This window comes from Amblyraja radiata, chromosome 14, assembly GCF_010909765.2.
Source record: "Amblyraja radiata isolate CabotCenter1 chromosome 14, sAmbRad1.1.pri, whole genome shotgun sequence".
NCBI lineage: Eukaryota > Metazoa > Chordata > Chondrichthyes > Rajiformes > Rajidae > Amblyraja > Amblyraja radiata.
In genome coordinates this window covers 4,068,195-4,091,450 of record NC_045969.1, presented here as the reverse complement: position 1 = coordinate 4,091,450, position 23,256 = coordinate 4,068,195, and the positions used below count along the sequence as shown (strand labels likewise).

The following is a 23,256-nucleotide window of genomic DNA, read 5'->3' as shown; positions in this document are numbered from 1 at the left end:
GGCCACGACCGTATGTTTGTAGAATAACAGCTTCTGCTCCCTGCAGACTCCTCACAACCTGTCCCAGCCGTAAATGAAGAGAAACATCACCTTATGGGCCTGTCCCACTTGCGCAACTTTCTCGGCGACTGTCGGTACCCGTCATAGGTCGTTGCAGGTTGGCAAAAATGTTCAACGTGTTGAAAATCCAGCGGCGACCAGAAAGACGCTACGACTCTTTGGGCGACTGAGGAGACGACTCACGACCATACAGGCGACATGTCATAGAAACATAGAAACATAGAAATTAGGTGCAGGAGTAGGCCATTCGGCCCTTCGAGCCTGCACCGCCATTCAATATGATCATGGCTGATCATCCAACTCAGTATCCCGTACCTGCCTTCTCTCCATACCCTCTGATCCCCTTAGCCACAAGGGCCACATCTAACTCCATCTTAAATATAGCCAATGAACTGGCCTCGACTACCCTCTGTGGCAGAGAGTTCCAGAGATTCACCACTCTCTGTGTGAAAAAAGTTCTTCTCATCTCGGTTTTAAAGAATTTCCCCCTTATCCTTAAGCTGTGACCCCTTGTCCTGGACTTCCCCAACATCGGGAGCAATCTTCCTGCATCTAGCCTGTCCAACCTCTTAAGAATTTTATAAGTTTCTATAAGATCCCCTCTCAATCTCCTAAATTCTAGAGAGTATAAACAGTCCTGACATCCCAGGAATCAGTCTGGTGAACCTTCTCTGCACTCCCTCTATGGCAATAATGTCCTTCCTCAGATTTGGAGACCAAAACTGTACGCAATACTCCAGGTGTGGTCTCACCAAGACCCTGTACAACTGCAGTAGAACCTCCCTGCTCCTATACTCAAATCCTTTTGCTATGAAAGCTAACATACCATTCGCTTTCTTCACTGCCTGCTGCACCTGCATGCCTACTTTCAATGACTGGTGTACCATGACACCCAGGTCTCGCTGCATCTCCCCTTTTCCTAGTCGGCCACAATTTAGATAATAGTCTGCTTTCCTGTTTTTGCCACCAAAATGGATAACCTCACATTTATCCACATTATACTGCATCTGCCAAACATTTGTCCACTCACCCAGCCTATCCAAGTCACCTTGCAGTCTCCTAGCATCCTCCTCACAGCTAACACTGCCCCCCAGCTTAGTGTCATCCGCAAACTTGGAGATATTGCCTTCAATTCCCTCATCCAGATCATTAATATATATTGTAAATAGCTGGGGTCCCAGCACTGAGCCTTGCGGTACCCCACTAGTCACTGCCTGCCATTGTGAAAAGGACCCGTTTACTCCTACTCTTTGCTTGAAGGGGTGAAGCCTGTATGGTCGTGAGTAGGCGCCCAAAGAGTCGTACTTTGCTCTAGTCACCACTGGATTTTCAACATGTTGAACATTTTCGGCGACCTGTAACGACCTATGACGGTGCCGGCAGTCGCCGAAAAAGTCGCGTAAGTGGGACGGGCCCGTTAGGAAGGCAGCAAGTACTTAAAGGACTGGACCGGCTAGATGCAGGGAAAATGTTCCCAATGTTGGGGGAGCACAGAACCAGGGGTCACAGTTTAAGAATAAGGGGTCGGCCATTTAGGACTGAGATGAGGAAATACCTTTTCACCCAGAGAGTTGTGAATCTGTGGAATTCTCTGCCACAGAAGGCAGTGGAGGCCAATTCACTGGATGTTTTCAAGAGAGAGTTAAGGGCCTGTCCCACTGTACAAGGTAATTCAAGAGTTCTCCCGAGTTCTCCCCTGATTCGAGCTCGTGTAATGTACTCCTACTCCTAGTGGCCTACTCCTGCACCCATTGTCAATTGTCTATTAAACCAGAGATAGGCACAAAATGCTCGAGTACGTAACTCAACGGGACATTCTAAAGAAGGGTCTTGACCCGAAACGTCACCCATTCCTCCTCTCCAATAGACAAAAGACAATAGACAATAGGTGCAGGAGTAGGCCATTCGGCCCTTCGAGCCAGCACCGCCATTCAATGTGATCATGGCTGATCATCCCCAATCAGTGCCCCGTTCCTGCCTTCTCCCCATATCCCCTGACTCCGCTATCTTGAAGAGCCCTATCTAGCTCTCTCTTGAAAGCATCCAGAGAACCTGCCTCCAACCGTCTTGAAGAGCCCTGCAGAGATGATGCCTGTCCCGCTGAGTTACTCCAGCATTTTGTGTCGACTGAAACTCCAGCATCCCTTGTTCCCTCCACTTCATGGGGCGTCCACGCTTACCATCGCGGAGAGGCGGAGCGCCCACACGCCCCCACTGCCTTCGCCTTTCCTCCGTGGTCGAGGCGGCGTGTGTGGGAGGGGTGAAGTTGGAACGAGTCAACGGAGCCGTGGTCGTCTGCGTTCGCTCCTTTCCCCCCGTCACGTCTTCCCCACCAGCTCCTCTCGTTCACATGGAAACGCTGTTCCGTAGACACACAGGCGACCCATTCCCGCTCCAGTGGCAACGTTGATCCCACCAGCTCCAGAGGTTCCTCCCCGCAGCGGTGATCGACACAGATTAATGACAGGGAGTGCACCGCCTGGCATTGAGCAACTTCCACTGGTAATCGTGGCTGCGGAGTGCAGTCCAACCACACTCATATCCAGGGGGAGAAGATTAAAGTGTGATGTGTGCATGTTTGGTCTGCGGTTCATCTTTCATATTTGCTTCGACCCATACGTCATTAATTAACTTATAACTAAATATTAACCCTCTGCTGCTGTAAACAGCTTGCTTGTAACTTTATACACTCCTCTTCTTATCGAGTCCACACATATGATTAGAAGGTACACAAAATTGCTGGGGAAACTCAGCGGGTGCAGCAGCATCTATGGAGCGAAGGATTTCCTTCGCTCCATAGATGCTGCTGCACCCGCTGAGTTTCCCCAGCAATTTTGTGTACCTTCGATATTCCAGCATCTGCAGTTCCTTTTTGAACACTATGATTAGAAGGTGTTCAGCCAGAGCTGAGGACACCTCTCGGCATCTGGACACCTGGAATATTGTGTGCAGTTTTGGTCCCCTAATTTGAGGAAGGACATTCTTGCTATTGAGGGAGTGCAGCGTAGGTTTACAAGGTGAGAAAAAGTGTTTCCTTGGCTCCGTTTTAAATGGCTTACCCCTTATTCTTGAACTGTGGCCCCTGGTTCAGGACTCCCCCAACATCGGGGACATGTTTCCTGCCTCTAGCGCGTCCAGACCCTTAATAATCTTATATGTTTCATTAAGAAACCCTCTCATCCTTCTAAACTCCGGAGTGTACAAGCCCAGCCGCTCCATTCTCTCAGCATATGACAGTCCCGCCATCCCGGGAATTAACCTAGTAAACCTACGCTGCACTCCCTCAATAGCAAGAATGTCCTTCCTCAAATTAGGGGACCAAAACTGCACACAATACTCCAGGTGTGGTCTCACTAGGGCCCTGCACAACTGCAGAAGGACCTCTTTGCTCCTATGCTCAGTTAAAATATATAAATACGCAGATGACACAACCATCATAGGTCTCATCTCGAACAATAATGAAACAGAATACCGCACTCAAACACACAGAGCAGTCACTTGGTGCACAGATAATAACCTCTTACTCAACACATCAAAAACACACGAACTCATCATTGATCTCAGACGTAAGGCACAACCCAAGACCCCCCTACACATCTCAGGCGAACCCATATCCACCACTGACTCATTCAAATTTCTTGGCACTCACATAAGCAATAACCTCAAATGGAAAATCAATTCAAATCACATCTACAAAAAAGCCAACCAAAGACTCTTCTTCCTCCGCCAGCTCAAGAAGTTTAGAGTAAGGAAACACCTCCTAATCCGATTCTACACAGCCATCATCCAAAGCATGCTCACTTCATCAATTACAGTCTGGTTCAGCAGTTTAGACACTCACTCCCGTAATAAATTACAGCGCATAGTTAACAAAGCATCCAAAATCATCAGCACTCCCCTTCCATCAATAGAATCACTCCATCACAAACGGTCCGTGTCAAGGGTGAAGAAAATCATCTCTGATCCCTCCCACCCAGCTCACCACATCTTCCACCTGCTGCCATCTGGAAGGCACTACAGCTCACTGCCCGCCAAGACATCTCGATTTAAAAACAGTTCTTACCCACACGCAATCCGAATTCTGAACACACTATGATAACAGCACATATCCTCCCCATGCATGTACTGTATATTGTATGATGTTGTGTTTTATGTTATGTTTGACGGGAATCAGCCTACCTTGTAACATCCTGTACTGAACCTGAATTCCACCAGTTTGACTGTGTGGTCATTAAATAATCTAATCTAATCTAATCTAATCTACTCAACTTGATAGAAACAGGGCTGCAATGTGCTGCTGTTTCCTTGACCCCACTTCATACAGCGATGCAAGTACTCTTCACGAAGTTTGGCGTTGAATATCCATAGGATGTGTACATTATAGGCAGTTCAGTTCAGTTTAGTTTAGTTTAGTTTAGTTTAGTTTAGTTTAGTTTAGTTTAGTTTAGAGATCCAGTGCGGAAACAGGCCCTTCGGCCCACCGAGTCCGCACCTACCCTACAGCGATCCCCGCACATTTACACTACCCTACACTACGGGCCGAAGAGCCTGTTTCCATGCTGTTTTTCTTATCGAAACTAAAACTAATCTGAACTGAACCAAACTAAACTAAATTAAACTAAACTAAAGTCTTTGAACAGCAGGACACAAAATGTTGGAGTAACACTTTTCCACGCTGAATTTCCACGCTGTATCACACGATGACTCTATCGTAACAGTAACCTTAATTCTGTTTCTCTCTCCACAGATGCTGCGTGATTGAAACATATAAGATTGTTAAGGGTTTGGACACGCTAGAGGCAGGAAACATGTTCCCGATGTTGGGGGAGTCCAGAACCAGGGGCCACGGTTTAAGAATAAGGGGTAAGCCATTTAGAACGGAGACGAGGAAACACTTTTTCTCACAGAGAGTGGTGAGTCTGTGGAATTCTCTGCCTCAGAGGGCGGTGGAGGCCGGTTCTCTGAATGCTTTGAAGAGAGAGCTAGAAACGGCTCTTAAAAATAGCGGAGTCAGGGGATATGGAGAGAAGGCAGGAACGGGGTACTGATTGGGGATGACCAGCCATGATCACATTGAATGGCGGTACTGGCTCGAAGGGCCGAATGGCCTACTCCTGCACCTATTGTCTATTATAGCCTATTATCTGCTCAGTGTTTCCAGCGTTTTATATGTTTTACGACAAAGCTGATTAAAACGACAACAACCTGTACGTTTTTGGAGTTTAGTTTAGTTTAGTTTTAGAGATACAGTGGGGCCTTGAACCCTCTGCAGTTGCTGCTACAGATGTTCAGGCCCTCTCGTCGGGATGATCGAAACTCCGACGTCGGGACGGATCGGAACACACTCCCCGGCTTGGAGTTAGAGAAGTCAATATTCATACCGCTTGGGTGAAAGCTGCTGAATTACCCCAGTATTTTGTGTCCATCTTGAGTGTAAACCAACATCTGCAGTTCCTTCCTACATTGGAACCAAAGTCTGGAGATATGGAGGGGTGAGGTGTGAAAATGACAGATCAAAGCAGATGAAAGGGGAAAAAAGTAGAATGGTTCACTGTTAGTTGAAGGGAAGATGACAACACAGCATAAAGTCAGTAATGTTTAACCAGGAGGACAGTAGAACTCAAAGATCCTATAGCAGAGCAAGATAGACCACTCCTGCTAAATGCAATGGGCTGACGTGTAGTACGCAACGGAGCGGAACATGGGCCTTTTTTTCATCCATTTCCGTAACCCGACCCGACCCGACCCGACTCGCAGTGTAATCAACGTTGCGGGGGAACAGTTTGTGTTAATAAATTATAATTCTGAAAATGAGGAGAAGATTTTTCCCAAATAACTTTGATGTTCCCGTAACCGGCTTCCGTCTCCGCACTGGTGTCCTACGCGATCTTTGGTCCGGAGACGGAAGCCGGTTACGGAAATGGGGCCGAAAATTACCCATGATTCTGTCCATGACCGTACTACGTCTTTTTCGTCGAGTGATCTATCTTGCTCGCTGTAGGATCTTTGGTAGAACTAGTCGGAGAACTCGAATGGGGGAGGGGATGGAGAGAGAGGGGATGCAAGGGTTATTTGAAGTTAGAGAAGTCAATGTTCATACCGCCGGGGTGTAAGCTGCCCAAGCGAAATATGAGGTGCTGTTCCTCCAATGTGCGCTGGGCCTCACTCTGACAGTGGAGGAGGCCCAGGACAGAAAGGTCAGTGTGGGAATGGGAGGGGGAGTGTTTGGCAATCGGGAGATCAAGAAGGCCTAGGCGGACTGAGCAGAGGTACTCAGCGAAACGATCGCCAAGACGGTTCATCCGCACTGCAAGAAGATTCAGAGCAATACCTGACTGGTTAGCACGCAACAAAAACATCTCACTGTACTTCGGTACCCCTGACATTGACCTCGACTGAGCTGGACCTGTGTGCACCATGGTACACAAAAATGCTGGAGAAACTCAGCGGGTGCAGCAGCATTTATGGAGCGAAGGAAATAGGCAATGTTTCGGCACGAAACCCTTCTTCAGAAACTCTGTGTGCATCATGCCCCATTGACACACACACACCTCCTGTTATATTTATGTGTCAACCACAAAGTGGTGTTGGCTTACCTCTTGATTCTGACCGTAATGAGGAGCCCTGCGGTGATGCCTGGTTTCTATGGGCACCTGTTCAGCAGAGGGGAAACCGGATAGCCGCGGACTGAACTATCCGCTAGCTCGAGACAGTCACAGTGCCTCTGACAGGCGGCTTCACCAGACAGCGGAGACTATCCGTGCGACTTCCTCTTTGGATCAAGTCATGCGTTGATCCCGACTTGGAATCACCGCCCCTGTACGAAATGTCATCCGTGGAAGTAAGTTAGCCAGGGATAACAAGAGCTATGAAAAGTCATCTTTTTGGTCGGTTGTTATGGGGAAAGTTTTGTGTGATGGATGCGTGTCTCAATTGAACAGACTTCTTAGTTTAAGAAGGAACTGCAGATGCTGGATAATCAAAGGTGGACAAAAATGCTGGAGAAACTCAGCGGGAGAGGCAGCATCTATGGAGCGAAGGAATAGGCAACGTTTCGGGCCGAAACCCCATCAGTCTGAAGAACGGTTTCGGCCCGAAACGTTGCCTATTTCCTTCGCTCCATAGATGCTGTCTCACCCGCTGAGTTTCTCCAGACTTTCTCCAGACATTTATTTTACTTTTAGTTTTTTTGGTCACTTGTCCCGAGGTGCAATGAAAAGCCTTAGTTGTGTGCCAAGCCGACTCTTCTTGTGATGTTCAGCATCTCTTTGTGTGATTCCCACTTCCGATCTGAAACGTCAGAGAGAATGGAGCGGCTGGGCTTGTACACTCTGGAGTTTAGAAGGATGAGAGGGTATCTCATTGAAACATGTAAGATTATTAAGGGCTTGGCCACGCTACAGGCGGGAAACATGTTCCCGATGTTGGGGGAGTCCAGAACCAGGGGCCACAGTTTAAGAATAAGGGGTAAGCCATTTAGAACGGATACAAGGAAACACTTTTTCACACAGAGAGTTGTGAGTCTGTGGAATTCTCTGCCTCAGAGGGCGTTGGAGGCAGGTTCTCTGGATACTTTCAAGAGAGAGCTAGATAGGGCTCGTAAAGATAGCGGAGTCAGGGGATATGGGGAGAAGGCAGGAACGGGGTACTGATTGGGGATGATCAGCCTTGATCACATTGAATGGCGGTGCTGGCTCGAGGGGCCGAATGGCCTACTCCTGCACCTATCGTCTATTGTTAACTCTGTTTGGCTATAAGAAGAGGCCGGGGGAGGGCCGGCATGGTGGAGCAGCGGTAGAGTCTCTGTCTCACGGCTTCAAAGACCCGGGTTCAATCCTGACAACGGGTGCTGTCTGTACGGAGTCTGTACGTTGGGTTTTCTCCGGGTGCTCCGGTTTCCTCCCACACTCCAAAGACGAGCAGGTTTGTTGGTTATTTGGCTTGGGAAGAGATCGTAAATTGTCCCTGATGTGTAGGAAAGTGCTAGTGTTCAGGGATCGCTGGTCAGCGCGGACCCAGTGGGCCGAAGGGCCTGTTTCTACACCCTATCTCTAAACTAAAATAAACTGCAGATGCTGGCTTATGAAATGGCACAGTGCTGGAGTTATCTCCAGCACTGGAGGACAAGGATGTCGGGACCCCATCCATGTTCTCCAGGGATTCTGCCTGCCCTGCTGGGTTACTCCAGCACTTTGTGTCTTTTTTTGCACACACTTTGATTCTTTTCTCTGGAGTGCAGGAGTTTGAGGGAGAGACCATCTCGTAGATTGGACTTAAAAGAATGAAGAAAATCATATCCATGGAGTTGAGAGGGGAAAGATTTAATAGGAACCTGAGGATTTCCACTCATTCGGTGGCGGGTGTAGGGAACAAGCTGATACAGGAGGTCGTTTGGTTTAGTGTAGTCTACAGATACAGTGTGGAAACTGGCCCTTCGGCCCATCGAGTCCATGCTGACCAGCGATTACCCATGCGCTAATTCTATCCAACGCTCCAGCGAAAATGTAGAGAAGCCAATGAACCAACAAAGATGCACGTTTTTAGAGTGTGGGAGGAAACCTGAGCACCCGGAGAAAAAACCCACGCGGTTCACAGGGAGAACGTGCAAACTCCGTGCAGGTAGCACCTTTGGTCAGGGTCGAATCGGGGTCTCTGGTACTGTACCAGGGTGCAATCCTAACAACGGGTGCTGTCTGTACAGTGTTTGCACATTCTCCCTGTGACCACGTGGGTTTTCTCCGGGTGCTCCATTTTACTCGCACACCCCAAAGACGTGCAGGTTTGAAGGTTCATTGGCTTCATGTAAATTGTAAATTGCCTCTGGTGTGTTGGGGGATAATACTAATGTACGGGGTCCTGTATGGACTCGGTGATCCTGTTTCCGTGCTGTATCTCTCCGAAAGTCTAAGGTAAAGATAGACACAAAATGCTGGAGTAACTCAGCGGAACAGGCGGCACCTCTGGATAGAAGGAATGGGTAACGTTTTGGGTCGAGACCCTTCTTCAGATTGGAGAAGGGTCTCGGCCCGAAACGTGACCCATTCCTTTAATCTGAAGAATCTGAATTGGCTTGAGTCTTCAGTTGTCACCGACAGGGTCGTAGCTAGTCAATAGAGAATACACAATAGGTGCAGGAGTAGGCCATTCGCCCCTTCGAGCCAGCACCGCCATTCAATGTGATCATGGCTGATCATTCCCAATCAGTACCACGTTCCTGCCTTCTCCCCATATCCCCTGACTCCGCTATCTAGCTCTCTCCTGAAAGCATCCAGAGAATCTGCCTCCACCGCCCTCTGAGGCAGAGAATTCCACAGACTCACCACTCTCTGTGAGAAAAAGTGTTTCCTCGTCTCTGTTCTAAATGGCTTACTCCTTATTCTTAAACTGTGGGGCCCCTGGTTCTGGACTCCCCCAACATCGGGAACATGTTTCCTGCCTCTAGCGTGTCCAAGCCCTTAATAATCTTATATGTTTCAATGAGATTCCCTCTCATCCTTCTAAAATCCAGAGTATACAATCCCAGCCGCTCCATTCTCTCAGCATATGACAGTCCCGCCATCCCGGGAATTAACCTTGTAAACCTACGCTGCACTCCCTCAATAGCAAGAATGTCCTTTCTCAAATTAGGGGACCAAAACTGCACACAATACTCCAGGTGTGGTCTCACTAGGGCCCTGTACAACTGCAGAAGGACCTCTTTGCTCCTATATTCGATTCATCTTGTTGTAAAGCAAGTGGACTTCGGTTGACTTCGGTTGACGTAGGTTGTCGCCTGTGTAGTCGTAGGTGGACGTGCTAGTGGGTCGCCGGTTGTCGGTAGCTTGATGTCGACTAGGTGGTAGGCTGTCGTAGACATTGTCGTAGTGGGGGGGGAGGGGGTCCAGTCGCCACATTTTCGGCGACTTGCTACGACTGTGACAGTCGCCGGCAGTCGCCGAAACAATCCCAAAGTGGGACGGGCCGTAACTACCCTCTGATTGAAAGGTTTAACCTTGCATCTTTGGGTCATTGGTCAAAGTCTCTGATGCTCATCCCCAGAGCACAGCAAAGTTGTGACAACGCCAATGTATTGGTTTTTTGTTTCCTCTCTCACGGTCAGCGACAATCTGAGCCAACGAGGAACGCAGAGGATGACGCAAAGATCGAAATAGTGTCAGTGACCGAAGAGGAACTCCCCACCACCGCCATTCCCAACGTCACGCAACGGATTCTCAACATCCTCGAAGCTAAAGTATTGCCCGCCGAGGCAGGTAACGTGACTTTCTTTAGTTTAGAAACATAGAAACATAGAAAACAGGTGCAGGAGTAGGCCATTCGGCCCTTCGAGCCTGCACCGCCATTCAATATGATCATGGCTGATCATCCAACTCAGTATCCTGTACCTGCCTTCTCTCCATACCCCCTGATCCCTTTAGCCACAAGGGCCGCATCTAACTCTCTCTTAAATATAGCCAATGAACTGGCCTCAACTACCTTCTGTGGCAGAGAATTCCACAGATTCACCACTCTCTGTGTGAAAAATGTTTTTCTTATCTCGGTCCTAAAAGATTTCCCCCTTATCCTTAATCTGTGACCCCTTGTTCTGGACTTCTCCAACATCGGGAACAATCTTCCTGCATCTAGCTTGTCCAACCCCTTAAGAATTTTGTAAGTTTCTATAAGATCCCCCCTCAATCTTCTAAACTCTAGCGAGTACAAACCGAGTCTATCCAGTCTTTCTCCATATGAAAGTCCTGACATCCGAGGAATCAGTCTGGTGAACCTTCTCTGTACTCCCTCTATGGCAAGAATGTCTTTTCTCAGATTAGGAGATTTAATATGATCACGGCTGATCATCCAAAATCAATACCCCGTTCCGGCATTTTCCCCATATCCCTGGATTCCGTTAGCCCTAACAGCTAAATCTGACTCTCTCTTGAAAACTTAGTTTTGTTTATAAGGTCATAACTGATTGGAGCAAAATTAGACCATTCGGCCCATCAAGTCTACTCTGCCATTCAATCGTGGCTGATCGATCTCTCCCTCCTAACCCCATTCTTCCTCCTTCTCCCCATAACCCCTGACACCTGTACTAATCAAGAATCTATCTATCTCTGCCTTAAAAATATCCATTGACTTGGCCTCCACAGCCTCCTGTGGGAAAGAATTCCAGTGAATACTAGTTGTACACACTTGGGCCAATATCCAGCTCCCGTTGTCAGGATCAAACCCGGGTCTCTGACATTGTAAGGCAGCAACTCTACCACTGCGCCACTGTGCTGACCTGACCAAAGGATTTTCTCTACCCCACCAACAGGGGAGTCCAGAACCAGGGGCACAGTTTAAGAATAAGGGGTAGGCCATTTAGAACTGAGATGAGGAACAACCTTTTCACCCAGAGGGTTGTGAATCTGTGGAATTCTCTGCCACAGAAGGCACAGAGTCTCTTATCCAGAGTAGGTGAATCGAGGACCAGAGGACAGAGGTTTACGGTGAAGGGGAAAAGATTTAATAAGAATCTGAGGGGTAACCTTTTCACACAAAGGGTGGTGGGTGTATGGAACGAACTGCCAGAGGAGGTAGTTGAGGCAGGGACTATCCCAACGTTTAAGAAACATTTGGACAGGTAAATAGATGGGACAGGTTTGGAGGGATATGGGCCAAACGCGGGCAGGTGGGACTAGTGTAGCTGGGACATGTTGGCCAATGTGGGCCGAAGGGCCTGTGACAATAAACTCACTTGAACTTGAACTTAATCGAGGCTGAGACTATCCCAACTTGTAAGAAACAGTTAGGCAGGTACACGGATAGGACAGGTTTGGAGGGATATGGGCCAAAAGCGGGCAGGTGGGACGAGTGTAGCTGGGACATGTTGGCCGATGTTGGCCGATGTGGGCCGAAGGGCCTGTTTCCACCCTGTGTCACTCTGTGACTCTATGACCCTTTAACTTTATTCAGGACAACAAGACGGAGCCACATCCAAGTGCCACATTATTACATCCAAGAAGTTTCTGCTGTTGGTGGCTGCCGGAGTGGCAACCAGCACCGTGTTACTTATAATAGTCATCAGTGTGGGTGGTAAGTACACTGTCTATACTCTACTGACCATATCAAATGTGGGCCATTGGGTATGGGCTGTCCATTCATACATGGGTTCAAATCCCTTGGTAAGAATAGCTGACACGGTGGGGCAGCGGTAGAGTTGCTGCCTCACAGAGCCAGAGACCCGGGTTCGATCCTGACTACGGGCGCTGTCTGTAGGGAGTTTGTACCTACAGACACCCGTGACCTGCGTGGGTTTTCTCCGAGATCTTTGGTCCCCCCCCCCACTCCAAAGAGGTACAAGTATGTAGGTAAATTGGTGTATGTTTAAAATTGTCCCTAGTGTGTGTAGGATTGCGTTAATATGTGGGGTTCGCTGGTCGGTGCGGACTTGGTGGGCCGAAGGGCCTGTTTCCGCGCTGTATCTCTAAACTCAACTAAACTAAACTCCAAAAACGTAAGGTTTGTAGGTTAATCGGCTTGGTATAAATGTAAGTTGTCCCTGGTGTGTGTAGGATAGTGTTAGTGTGCGGGGATCGTTGGTTGGCGCGGACCCGGTGGGCCACAGGCCCTGTTTCCGCGCTGTATCTCTGAACTAGACTAAACTAAACTTGTGGCAGCACCTGGTGGTCGACCACTGGCAGAGCGAGCCTTCGGCTCTGGAGGGAGGAGTTAGGTGTCTCGGTGTGCGAAGCGCAGGTCACGGGGTTGACCCTTAGGGGTATTTGAGGTCGGGCCCATTTGAGGAGTAGGGAGCTGTGTCTGACCGATTGAAACACATTTCAAGGACACAACTAGTGTCCGCTTAGTTTTTGGCTGCACTCCTGCGAATCCCCCCTCTAACCTAAACATTTGCAGGTTCCCAGTGCTGGGCGGGGAATGGTGTGGATCTGTCTCAATGGCTCAATAGTGATTTTCAATTATGCTTTTATTGTTTCATGTGCAAAGTGCTAACACAGTGAATTTTTTTCCACATTAAAAAATAGTCCAGTAGAATATGGCCACAGTCTCGATCCTTAATTAGTAAAGCCAGTTGGTCCCACAAGGAACTGCAAGTGCTGGTTTATGTTTTTTAAAAAGGCCACAAAGTGCTGGAGGAACTCAACATGTCAGGCAGCAGCTCTGGAGAACACAGTGGCGTAGCGGTAGAGATGATGCCTCATGGCGGGTTCGACCTTGTACGGAGTTAGTACGTTCTCCCCGTGACCGCGTGGGTTTTCTCCAGGTGCACAGGTTTCTTCCCACATTCCAAAGATGTGCCGGTTTTGTAGGTTTAATTGAAAATTACCCCTAGCGTGTGGGGTAGAACTAGTGTACGTGGTGATCGTCGGTGGGCACGGACTCGGTGGACCGAAGGGCCAGTTTCGACGCCGTAAACTAAATTAAACTAAAAATGGATACATTCGGGATCAGTTCCTGTGGATTGTAGGGTAGCTAATGTTATCCCACTTTTTAATAAAGGATGGAGAAAAAGAGCAGGGAATTATAGACATCGGTGGTGGGGAAGATGCTGGAGTCGATTATCAATAGACAATAGACAATAGGTGCAGGAGTAGGCCATTCGGCCCTTCGAGCCAGCACCGCCATTCAATGTGATCATGGCTGATCATCCCCAATCAGTACCCCGTTCCTGCCTTCTCCCCATATCCCCTGACCCCGCTATCTTTAAGAGCCCTATCTAGCTGCCTCTTGAAAGCATCCAGAGAACCTGCCTCCACCGCCCTCTGAGGCAGAGACTTCCACAGACTCACCACTCTCTGTGAGAAAAAGTGTTTCCTCGTCTCTGTTCTAAATGGCTTACTCCTTCTTCATAAATTCTTATCAAAGATGTAATAGCGACGCATTTGGATAGCAGCAACAGGATCGGTCCGAGTCAGCATGGACTTACGAAGGGGAAATCATGCTTGACAAATCTTCTGGAATTTTTTGAGGTTGTAACAAGTAAAATGGATAAGGGAGAGCCAGTGGATGTAGTGCACCTGGACTTTCAGAAAGTCTTTGATAAGGTCCCACACAGGAGATTAGAGGGCAAAATTAGAGCACATGGTATTGGGGGTAGAGTGCTGAGATGAATAGAAAATTGGTCGGCAGACAGGAAACAAAGAGTAGGGATTAACGGGTCCCTTTCAGAATGGCAGGCAGTGACTAGTGGGGTACCGCAAGGCTCGGTGCTGGGCCCACTGCTATTTACAATATACATCAATGATTTAGATGAAGGGATTCAAAATAACATTAGCAAATTTGCAGATGACACAAAGCTGGGTGGCAGTGTAAACTATGAGGAGGATGCTATGAGGATGCAGAGTGACTTGGACAGGTTGGGTGAGTGGGCAGATGCATGGCAGATGCAGTATAATGTGGATGAATGTGAGGTTATCCACTTTGGAGGCAAGAATGGGAAGGCAGATTATTATCTGAATGGTGTCAGGTTAGAAAAAGGGGAAGTACAACAAGACCTGGGTGTCCTAGTACATCAGTCACTGATGGGCGGGACTGATGTAAGATTAAATAATGGGTCGACTGGACTTGTATTCGCTGGAATTTGGAAGTATGAGAGAGGATCTTATAGAAACATATAACATTCTTAATGGATTGGACAGGGTAGAAGCAGGAAAAATGTTCCCGATGTTGGGGGAGTCCAGTTTAAGAAGGTAGGCCATTTTAGATACATAGATACGTAGACAATAGGTGCAGGAGTAGAGGCCATTCGACCCTTCGAGCCACCACCGCCATTCAATGTGATCATGGCTGATCATCCACTATCAGTACCCCGTTCCTGCCTTCTCCCCGTATCTCTTGATTCTGCTAGCCCTAAGAGCTCTATCTAACTCTCTTTTGAATGCATCCAGTGAATTGATGGCCTCCACTGCGCGACGTCGTGCGCCCCATCCAACTCATGAACCGATGATCGGCCATGAGAAGGAGGGGTGGTGGTGGTGTCGGCGGTAAGCGTAGGTCCGAAGGTCGGACAGCTGGCCGGGCTGCCGACCGACGGGGCCACGGGCGAGACGCTGCTGCTGCTGCTGCACTCCATGGGCTGCACTACGTCGGGACGGGTAAGGCGGGGGCCGGACGCGGCGCTCCGACCCGACAGTCCCCTTGACCCGAGTAGTAGCGGTCAAATACGGGACAAGGGCGGTCCCGTACGGGACAAACCAATTTAGCCCAAATATACGGGATGTCCCGACTAATACGGAACAGTTGTCAACTATAAATGGGGTAGATATTTAGGATTAGGTTTATTATTATCACAGTGACAAGTTTCAACCCGAGCAGAGAAGGGAGAAGAGAGAATGAATGGGGATGAAATGTTGTGGGAAGGAACTGCAGATGCTTAAAACCGAAGGTAGGCATAATAAGCTGGAGTAACTCAGAGGGGCAGGCAGCATCTCTGGAGAGATCTCTGGAGCATCTCTGGAGAAAAGGAATGGGCGACGTTTCGGGTCGACCCGAAAACATCGCCCATTCCTTCTCTCCAGAGATGCTGCCTCACCCGCTGAGTTACTCCAGCATTTTGTGTCCACCCTATGTCCCCATGGGATGAGACAACCTGAAACGTCACCTATTCCCTTTCTCCAGAGGTGCTGTCTGACCCCGCTGAGTTACTCCAGCTATTTGTGCCTCCCTTCGGGGAGAGAATGGTCCTTAATAGCTTTCCCGAGCGTGAATTATAGATGGAGACAATGAAAGGGGGGTTAGGCTGTGTTCGCATCCCCTGTGCAATTTGAGTCAGGTGCTAGAAAGTGTGAGAATATTTAATTGAAGAAATACAAAGCAGATGTTAATCAAATTTCAAAATGACCTTTGCTGGATATTAGGTTGCATTCACATTGAAAAGCTGAACACGATCTGTTTATCCAACCTTAGGAAGTTCTCATCTAACTGTTCTCTTTAGTATTATTCCGGCTAAAGTCACTTGATCTCATCAGTTCATAAGGTGTTAAGTGATAGGAGCAGAATTAGGCCATTCGGCCCATCAAGTCTACTCCGCCATTCAATCATGGCTGACCTATCACTCCCTCCTAACCCCATTCTCCTGCCTTCTCCCCATAACCCCTGACACCCATACTAGTCAAGAATCTATCCATCTCTGCCTTAAAAATATCCATTGGCTTGGCCTCCACGGCCATCTGTGGCAATGAGTTGCACAGATTCACCTCCACTTTACATTCTTATATTAACTTACTAGACTAAGTGGGACCCGTTGGGTCTCATATTCACACGGGAGGGCTGGTCCCCCAACGCAATATTCCACCTCTCCACCAATTCCAATATTGGTGGCCGGTGGGGGGGGGGAGGCTTTCTGGAGCGCTAGTATGGGTGTTGTGGGCCGAAGGGACTGGTTTCCAGAAGGCTAGTATGGACATTTTGGGCCAAATGGATTCTTGGGTCAAACAGCTGATTGCATTTTCACTTAATTTCCATTGCCATTGCAGTTTCAAGCACATGGCAGGCTCAAGCCAAACTGCTCATTGCATTTTCACTTCATTTCCATTGCCATTGCAGTTTCAAGCACAGGGCAGGCCAAACAACTCATTTCATTCTCATTAAGGGCTAATAAATCATTTATTCAAGTACATTGCATACTCACAGTGTTCTGTAGTTTGACAAAAGTGCTGGAGAAACTCAGTGGGTGCAGCAGCATCTATGGAGCGAAGAAAATAGGCAACGTTTCAGGCCAAAACCCTTCTTCTACAGTTTCCCAACTCAGACAGAGAGTCGTGACCTCTCCCTCATCATCTTGCAGACAGACTGAGCCACACCCACACTTCCGGATTTTATAATCCCCCCCCCTCCTACCGGAAAGGGCGTGGCCTTCATGGCAGTGATTGACAGGAGAGATAATGTCAAGATTTCTTAAACACTAATAAGTGTTTTATTTTTAATCGATGGGAAAAATCCTCGGGGCCTGTGCAGCGGAGGAGGACTCTGAGTAAGATGGCCAAAAATCACAGCCATATGAGATAGCATTTTTTCTAAAATCAAAGCACAGTGCAAACAGGAAGTGGTCAAGATGAGACTTTTAATTATATAAATATTCACTTTGGAATTTAGAAGGATGAGAGGGCTTCTTCTAGAAACATATACAATTATTAAGGGATTGGACAGGCTAGATGCAGAAAAAATTTCACGAATATTGCGGAGTCCTGAACCAGGGATCACAGTTTAAGAATAAGGGGTGGGCCATTTAGAGCTGAGACGAGGAAAAAATGTTTTCACCCAGAGAGTTGTGAATCTGTGGAATTCTCTGCCACAGAAGTCAGTGGAGGCCAATTCACTGGATGTTTTCAAGAGAGAGTTAGATTTAGCTCTTAGGGCTGATGGAATCTTGGGATATGGGGAGAAAGCAGGAACGGGGTACTGATTCTGGATGATCGGCCGTGATCATATTGAATGGCGGTGCTGGCTCGAAGGGCCAAATGGCCGACTCCTGCACCTATTTTCTGTGTTTGTATTTTCTACATTTCACTTTGTGTTTTTTTACTCACGATTCCAGCAACTGGAGTTCCTTGTGTCGCCGTTTGTTGGTTTTTGATCTCTGTAACGGAGCTTAACGTTGAGCCTGACGTTGGATGTTTCACCAGTGTTCACCTTTTCAGTGACCTACAGCTGTATCGGCAAGTTCCGATGTACGAACTCCTCATCGTGCCTCTGGCTCTCCGCTCGCTGTGATGGCGTTAAAGACTGCCCTGCCGGGGAAGATGAGCTGGGCTGCGGTAAAGATCCTTCCTTGTATATCTTCATAAGTTCATAAGTGATAGGAGCAGAATGAGGCCATTCGGCCCATCAGATGTACTCCGCCATTCAATCATAGCTGATCTATCTTGCCCTCTCAACCCCATTCTCCTGCCTTCTCTCACAGAGAGTGGTGAGTGTGGAATTCTCTGCCTCAGAGGGCGGTGGAGGCAGGTTCTCTGGATGCTTTCAAGAGAGAGCTAGATAGGGCTCTTAAAGATAGCGGAGTCCGGGGATATGGGGAAAAGGCAGGAACGGGGTACTGATTGGGGATGATCAGCCATGATCACATTGAATGGCGGTGCTGGCTCTAAGGGCCGAATGGCCTACTCCTGCACCTATTGTCTATTGTCTATTCATAAGTTCTAGGAGGAGAATTAGGCCATTCGGCCCATCAAGTCTACTATGCCATTCAATCGTGGCTGATCTATCCCTCCTAACCCCATTCTCCTGCCTTCTCTCCATAACTCCTGACGCCCGTACTAATCAAGAATCTATCTATCTCTGCCTTTTAAAAAAAAAAAAAAATAGACTTGGCCATCACAGCAGTCTGTGGCAATGAATTCCACTTCCAAAAGAGTCAAGTCATTCTTGGGGGGAAGAAAATATCGTGTGTTTGCAATGTTCACAAATTGCCACCAAATTCAACAGAGATACCGTTTAGTTTAGTTTGGAGATATGGTGCAGAAACAGGCCCTTCGGCCCACCGAGTCCGCGCCGACCAGCGATCACCCCGCACACTAATACTATCCCACACACTACCGACAATTTACAATTTTTACCCACGCCAATTAACCTACAAAACCTGTACGTCTTTGGAGTGTGAGAGGGAACCATAGCACCCGGAGAAAACCCACGCAGGTCACGGGGAGAAGGCACAAACTCCCTACAGACGGCACCCGTAGTCAGGATTGAACCCGGGTCTCTGCCGCTGTAAGGTGGCAACTTTACCGCTGCTCCACCGTGCCGCCCATATTTACTAATACACTAAGAGCCAGATACCCCACACACAGCTAATTATTTGCTGGCATTCAAGTCAAGTCAAGAATTAAGAGAGTTTATTGTCATGTGTCCCAGATAGGACAATGAAATTCTTGCTTTGCTTCAGCACAACAGAATATAGTAGGCATGAATACAGAACAGATCAGTGTGTTCATATACCATTATATAAATATATACACACATGAATAAATAAACAGATAAAGTGCAAATAAACAGATAATGGTCTATTAGTGTTCAGAGATTTGTTTCAGTTGAGTTTAATAGCCTGATGGCTGAGGGGAAGTAGCTATTCCTGAACCTGGACGTTGCAGTCTTCAGGCTCCTGTACCTTCTAGCTGAATGTAGCGGGGAGATGAGTGTGTGGCCAGGATGGTGTGGGTCCTTGATGATGCTGCCAGCCTTTTTGAGGCAGCGACTGCGATAGATCCCCTCGATGGAAGGAAGGTCAGAGCGGATGATGGACTGGCCAGTGTTTACTACTTTTTGTAGTCTTTTCCGCTCCTGGGCGCTCAAGTTGCCGAACCAAGCCACGATGCAACCGGTCAGCATGCTCTCTACCGTGCACCTGTAGAAGTTAGAGAGAGTCCTCCTTGACAAACCGACTCTCCGTAAACTTCTCAGGAAGTAGAGGCGCTGATGTGCTTTCTTTATAATTGCATCAGTGTTTGACAACATGATCTGTCTTGTGCGATACTGCGTTGAAACATGTTCTTCATCTGATCGGCCATCGATCACCCGTTCACACTGGTTCTTTGTTTTCCCAATTTCTCATCCACTCCCTAGTGGCAATTTACAGAGGGCCAATTAACTTGCAAAACCACAATCTCTTTTCCACAGCAGGGAATCAAAATCAGCAGGACAAATGTTTAAGGGGAGAGGGGAAAGTTCTTCTTGTGGGTCTATGGAACAATTTGCCAGAGGAGGTAGTTGAGGCAGGTATTATAACAGCATTTAAAAGGCACTCGGACAGGTACATGGATAGGAACGGTTTATAGGGATATGGGCCAAATGCAGGTAAATGGGACTGGTTTAGATGGGGCATCTTGGTCAGCAGAGACGAGTTGGACAATAGACAATAGACAATAGGTGCAGGAGTAGGCCATTCGGCCCAACGAGCCAGCACCGCCATTCAATGTGATCATGGCTGATCATCCCCAATCAGTACCCCGTTCCTGCCTTCTCCCCTTATCCCCTGACTCCGCTATCTTTAAGAGCCCTATCTAGCTCTCTCTTGAAAGTATCCAGAGAACCGGCCTCCACCGCCCTCTGAGGCAGAGATTTCCACACTCACAACTCTCAGTGTGAAAAAGTGTTTCCTAATCTCCGTTCTAAATGGCTTACCCCTTATTCTTAAACTGTGGCCCCTGGTTCTGGACTCCCCCAACATCAGGAACATGTTTCCTGCCTCTAGCGTGTCCAAACCCTTAATAATCTTATATGTTTTAATAAAATCCCCTCATCTTTCTAAACTCCAGAGTGTACAAGCCCAGCCGCTCCATTCTCTCAGCATATGTCTGTCCCGCCATCCCAGGAATTAACATTGTAAACCTACGCTGCACAGCATAGCGTGTGTGGGATGGTGCCAGTGTAAGGGGTGATCGCTGGTCGGCGCGGACTCGGTGGGATCTTGGTTGGATTGCTCTTTGGTTGGACCTCCCCCGCCTCGACCTTACCGCCATACCAGGAGCACAGCTCCAGACTGCATCACTATCAGGATCTCAGGTCCACACAAGCTTCTCCACCACGACAAGGTGACGATCCACAGAGAAGTCCCATATATCTATATTCCCTCTCCCTTTCCCTCTCCCCTGACGCTCAGTCTGAAGAAGGGTCTCGACCCGAAACGTCGCCCATTCCTTCTCTCCAGAGATGCTGCCTCACCCGCTGAGTTACTCCAGCATTTTGTATCTGCCCTAAATCTCCCCATCCTTATTGAGGATGCATTCAACCCCCCGCGGTGCCCAGCGGTCCCGGAAATCCCCCAGGGCGCCCGCGGACAGAGCGTAGTCCCTCGCTAGTACCACCCGGGCGCAGACGTGATCATGGCGCTGTGACCCGTGGATGGCCAGCTTGGCCAGGCCCAGGAACAGCATCCCAACTGGGACATCCTCGGCCCTCTACCGTCTCTCCCCCCCCCCCTTACACGCGCGGGTAACGCTCCCCCTAGTGGTGGTGTTGTTGTCTCCCGCAGTGCGAGTCAGCGGGAAGAGCTCGGTGGTGCAGATCTACAGCGGAGGGGCGTGGAGGACCGTGTGCTGGGATGGCTGGAACTCCGCGCACGGCACCGCGGCTTGCGCGCAACTGGGATACGGCAGGTGGGCGCACTTCCTGCACGCGCATTCTCCAAGCATGTCGCCAGCACTCGAGGAGCCCGAGCTACAGGGGGAGGTTCGGGGGGGCAGGCTGGGACTCTATTCCGCAGAGCACAGGAGGACGAGGGGGGATCTTATAGAGGTGTGCAAAATCATGAGAGGAATAGATCGGGCAGATGCACAGAGTCTCTTGCCCAGAGTAGTGGAATCAGAAACCAGAGCTACAGAGGTTTAAGGTGAGGGGAAAAAGATTTAAGGTAGACAAAAATGCTGGAGAAACTCAGCGGGTGAGGCAACATCAAGCTGCCAGAGGAGGTAGTTAAGGCAGGCACAATGATTCTATTCAAGAGACATTTGGACAGGTACATGGATAGGACAGGTTTAGAGGGATGTGGGCTATGCGGGGGCATGTGGGACTAGTGTGGATGGGACATGTTGGCCGGTGTGGGCAAGTTGGGCCGAAGGGCCTGTTTCCACGCTGTATCACTCTATGACTGTTAGAACAACAATGGATCTTTGGTATACAAAAATCACGGGGGTGATTGGCAGTCACCGAGGCACGTTGTTGAGTAGAGTGACAGCCACCGGGAAGAAGCTGTTCCTGGACCTGCTGGTTCGGCAACGGAGAGACCTGTAGCGCTTCCCGGATGGTAGGAGGGTAAACAGTCCGTGGTTGGGGTGAGAGCAGTCCTTGGCGATGCTGAGCGCCCTCCGCAGACAACGCTTGCTTTGGACAGACTCAATGGAGGGGAGCGAGGAACCGGTGATGCGTTGGGCAATTTTCACCACCCTCTGCAATGCCTTCTGGTCGGAGACAGAGCAGTTGCCATACCATACTGTGATACAATTGATAAGGATGCTCTCGATGGTGCAGTGGTAGAAGTTAGTTACTATTATCGGTTGCTGTCGTATTTTAGCTTACCTGTGGTAAAAATGCAATTGCTATTGCATTGTGGGATACTTGGCCAAATATCATGGCAAGATTTTTTTAAGGAAGTTGACTAGTTTAATCAAATAAGAAGGGGCCAGGGGAGGATTACTGATGCCATTGGAATGCCTGAATTTTGGTAAAGAGTGAAAAACAACTCCACATTGGCGGAGGTGGCTGATGTTTCCTGGGACATTACCTCATGCAATTTGATTCTGAGTCTGGGGGGTATATTAACCCCCGTTTTCTGGTATTTCTGTGTGTGTTGCTGGAGAACTCAGACGTACACTGTTGCCTCTGGGTCTCTAGAACCACGCCTGTCGGACGTTAAAATTAAAGCTATGAATGGTCTTAACTATGTGGCTTTGTCTGTTACTAAGTGAACTTATTCATGGTAGCAGCTGTGAAGAAACTGTCCCTGAAACTGGAGGCGTGAATTTTCACACACGTCTGTACCTCTTCAGGCCCCCGAATGGCCTGTATCCATGCAGTACCACTCTTTGTGTCTTCTTCCGTTGAAATGTAGTTTTTGGTTCATTCTTTCCGGGTGCGATCCTGACCAGGGGGTGCTGTCTGTACGGAGTTTGCACGTTCTCCCCGTGACCTGCGTGGGTTTTCTCCGGGTGCTTTGGTTTCCTCCCGCACTCCGAAGACAAGCAGGTTCGTAGGCTGATTGGCTTGGCGTGATTGTGAATTGTCACCAGTGTAGCGTTAGTGCGCGGGGATCGCTGGTCGGCGCGGAATCGGTGGGCTGAAGGGATCTTTTTTCCCGCGCTGTATCTCTAAAGTAAACTTCATTCTTTCCTGTCCTCCCCCCCCACCCCCCCCCCCCCCCCCAGCTACATCAGCTCCACGCAGCTTCCCGTCACGTCCATCGAGGAGACGTTGAGGAACAACTTTGTGGAAGTCGACGTCAGCCTCCGCGTTAACCGAGTACAAATGGCCGCCACACTCAGGTACGCCGGGGCCTGTGGTGTGAGCGCTGCCGCATGTTGTGATCGTCTCTTCGTCTCGCTGCATGTTGGCACGGCGACAGAGTTGCTGCCTCACGGCGCCAGATTACCGGGTTCGATCCTGACTGCAGGTGCTTGTCTGTACGGAGTTTGAACGTTCTCCCAGTGACCACGTGGGTTTTCTCCGGGTGCTCTGGTTTCCCCCCGGTTTCCCCATCCTACATTCGAAAGACGTACAGGGTTT

At 48.8% G+C, this 23,256-nt stretch overlaps 1 protein-coding gene across 2 annotated transcripts in view; it reads left to right on the top strand.

Moving 5' to 3' along the window:
* Positions 1 to 6,677: 6,677 nt before the first annotated feature.
* Positions 6,678 to 23,256, top strand: part of LOC116980297 (transmembrane protease serine 3-like) — a 34,655-nt gene continuing 18,076 nt past the window's right edge. The window contains exons 1-6 of one of the 2 annotated variants that reach the window (XM_033032381.1): positions 6,678 to 6,901; positions 10,160 to 10,310; positions 11,998 to 12,117; positions 17,682 to 17,798; positions 21,011 to 21,134; positions 22,899 to 23,015. In XM_033032381.1, the coding sequence (XP_032888272.1) occupies positions 6,887 to 6,901; positions 10,160 to 10,310; positions 11,998 to 12,117; positions 17,682 to 17,798; positions 21,011 to 21,134; positions 22,899 to 23,015 (644 nt within the window). In that variant the 5' untranslated portion in view covers positions 6,678 to 6,886. The remainder of the gene's footprint in view (positions 6,902 to 10,159; positions 10,311 to 11,997; positions 12,118 to 17,681; positions 17,799 to 21,010; positions 21,135 to 22,898; positions 23,016 to 23,256) is intronic. The other variant, XM_033032380.1, reaches the window with a different exon arrangement.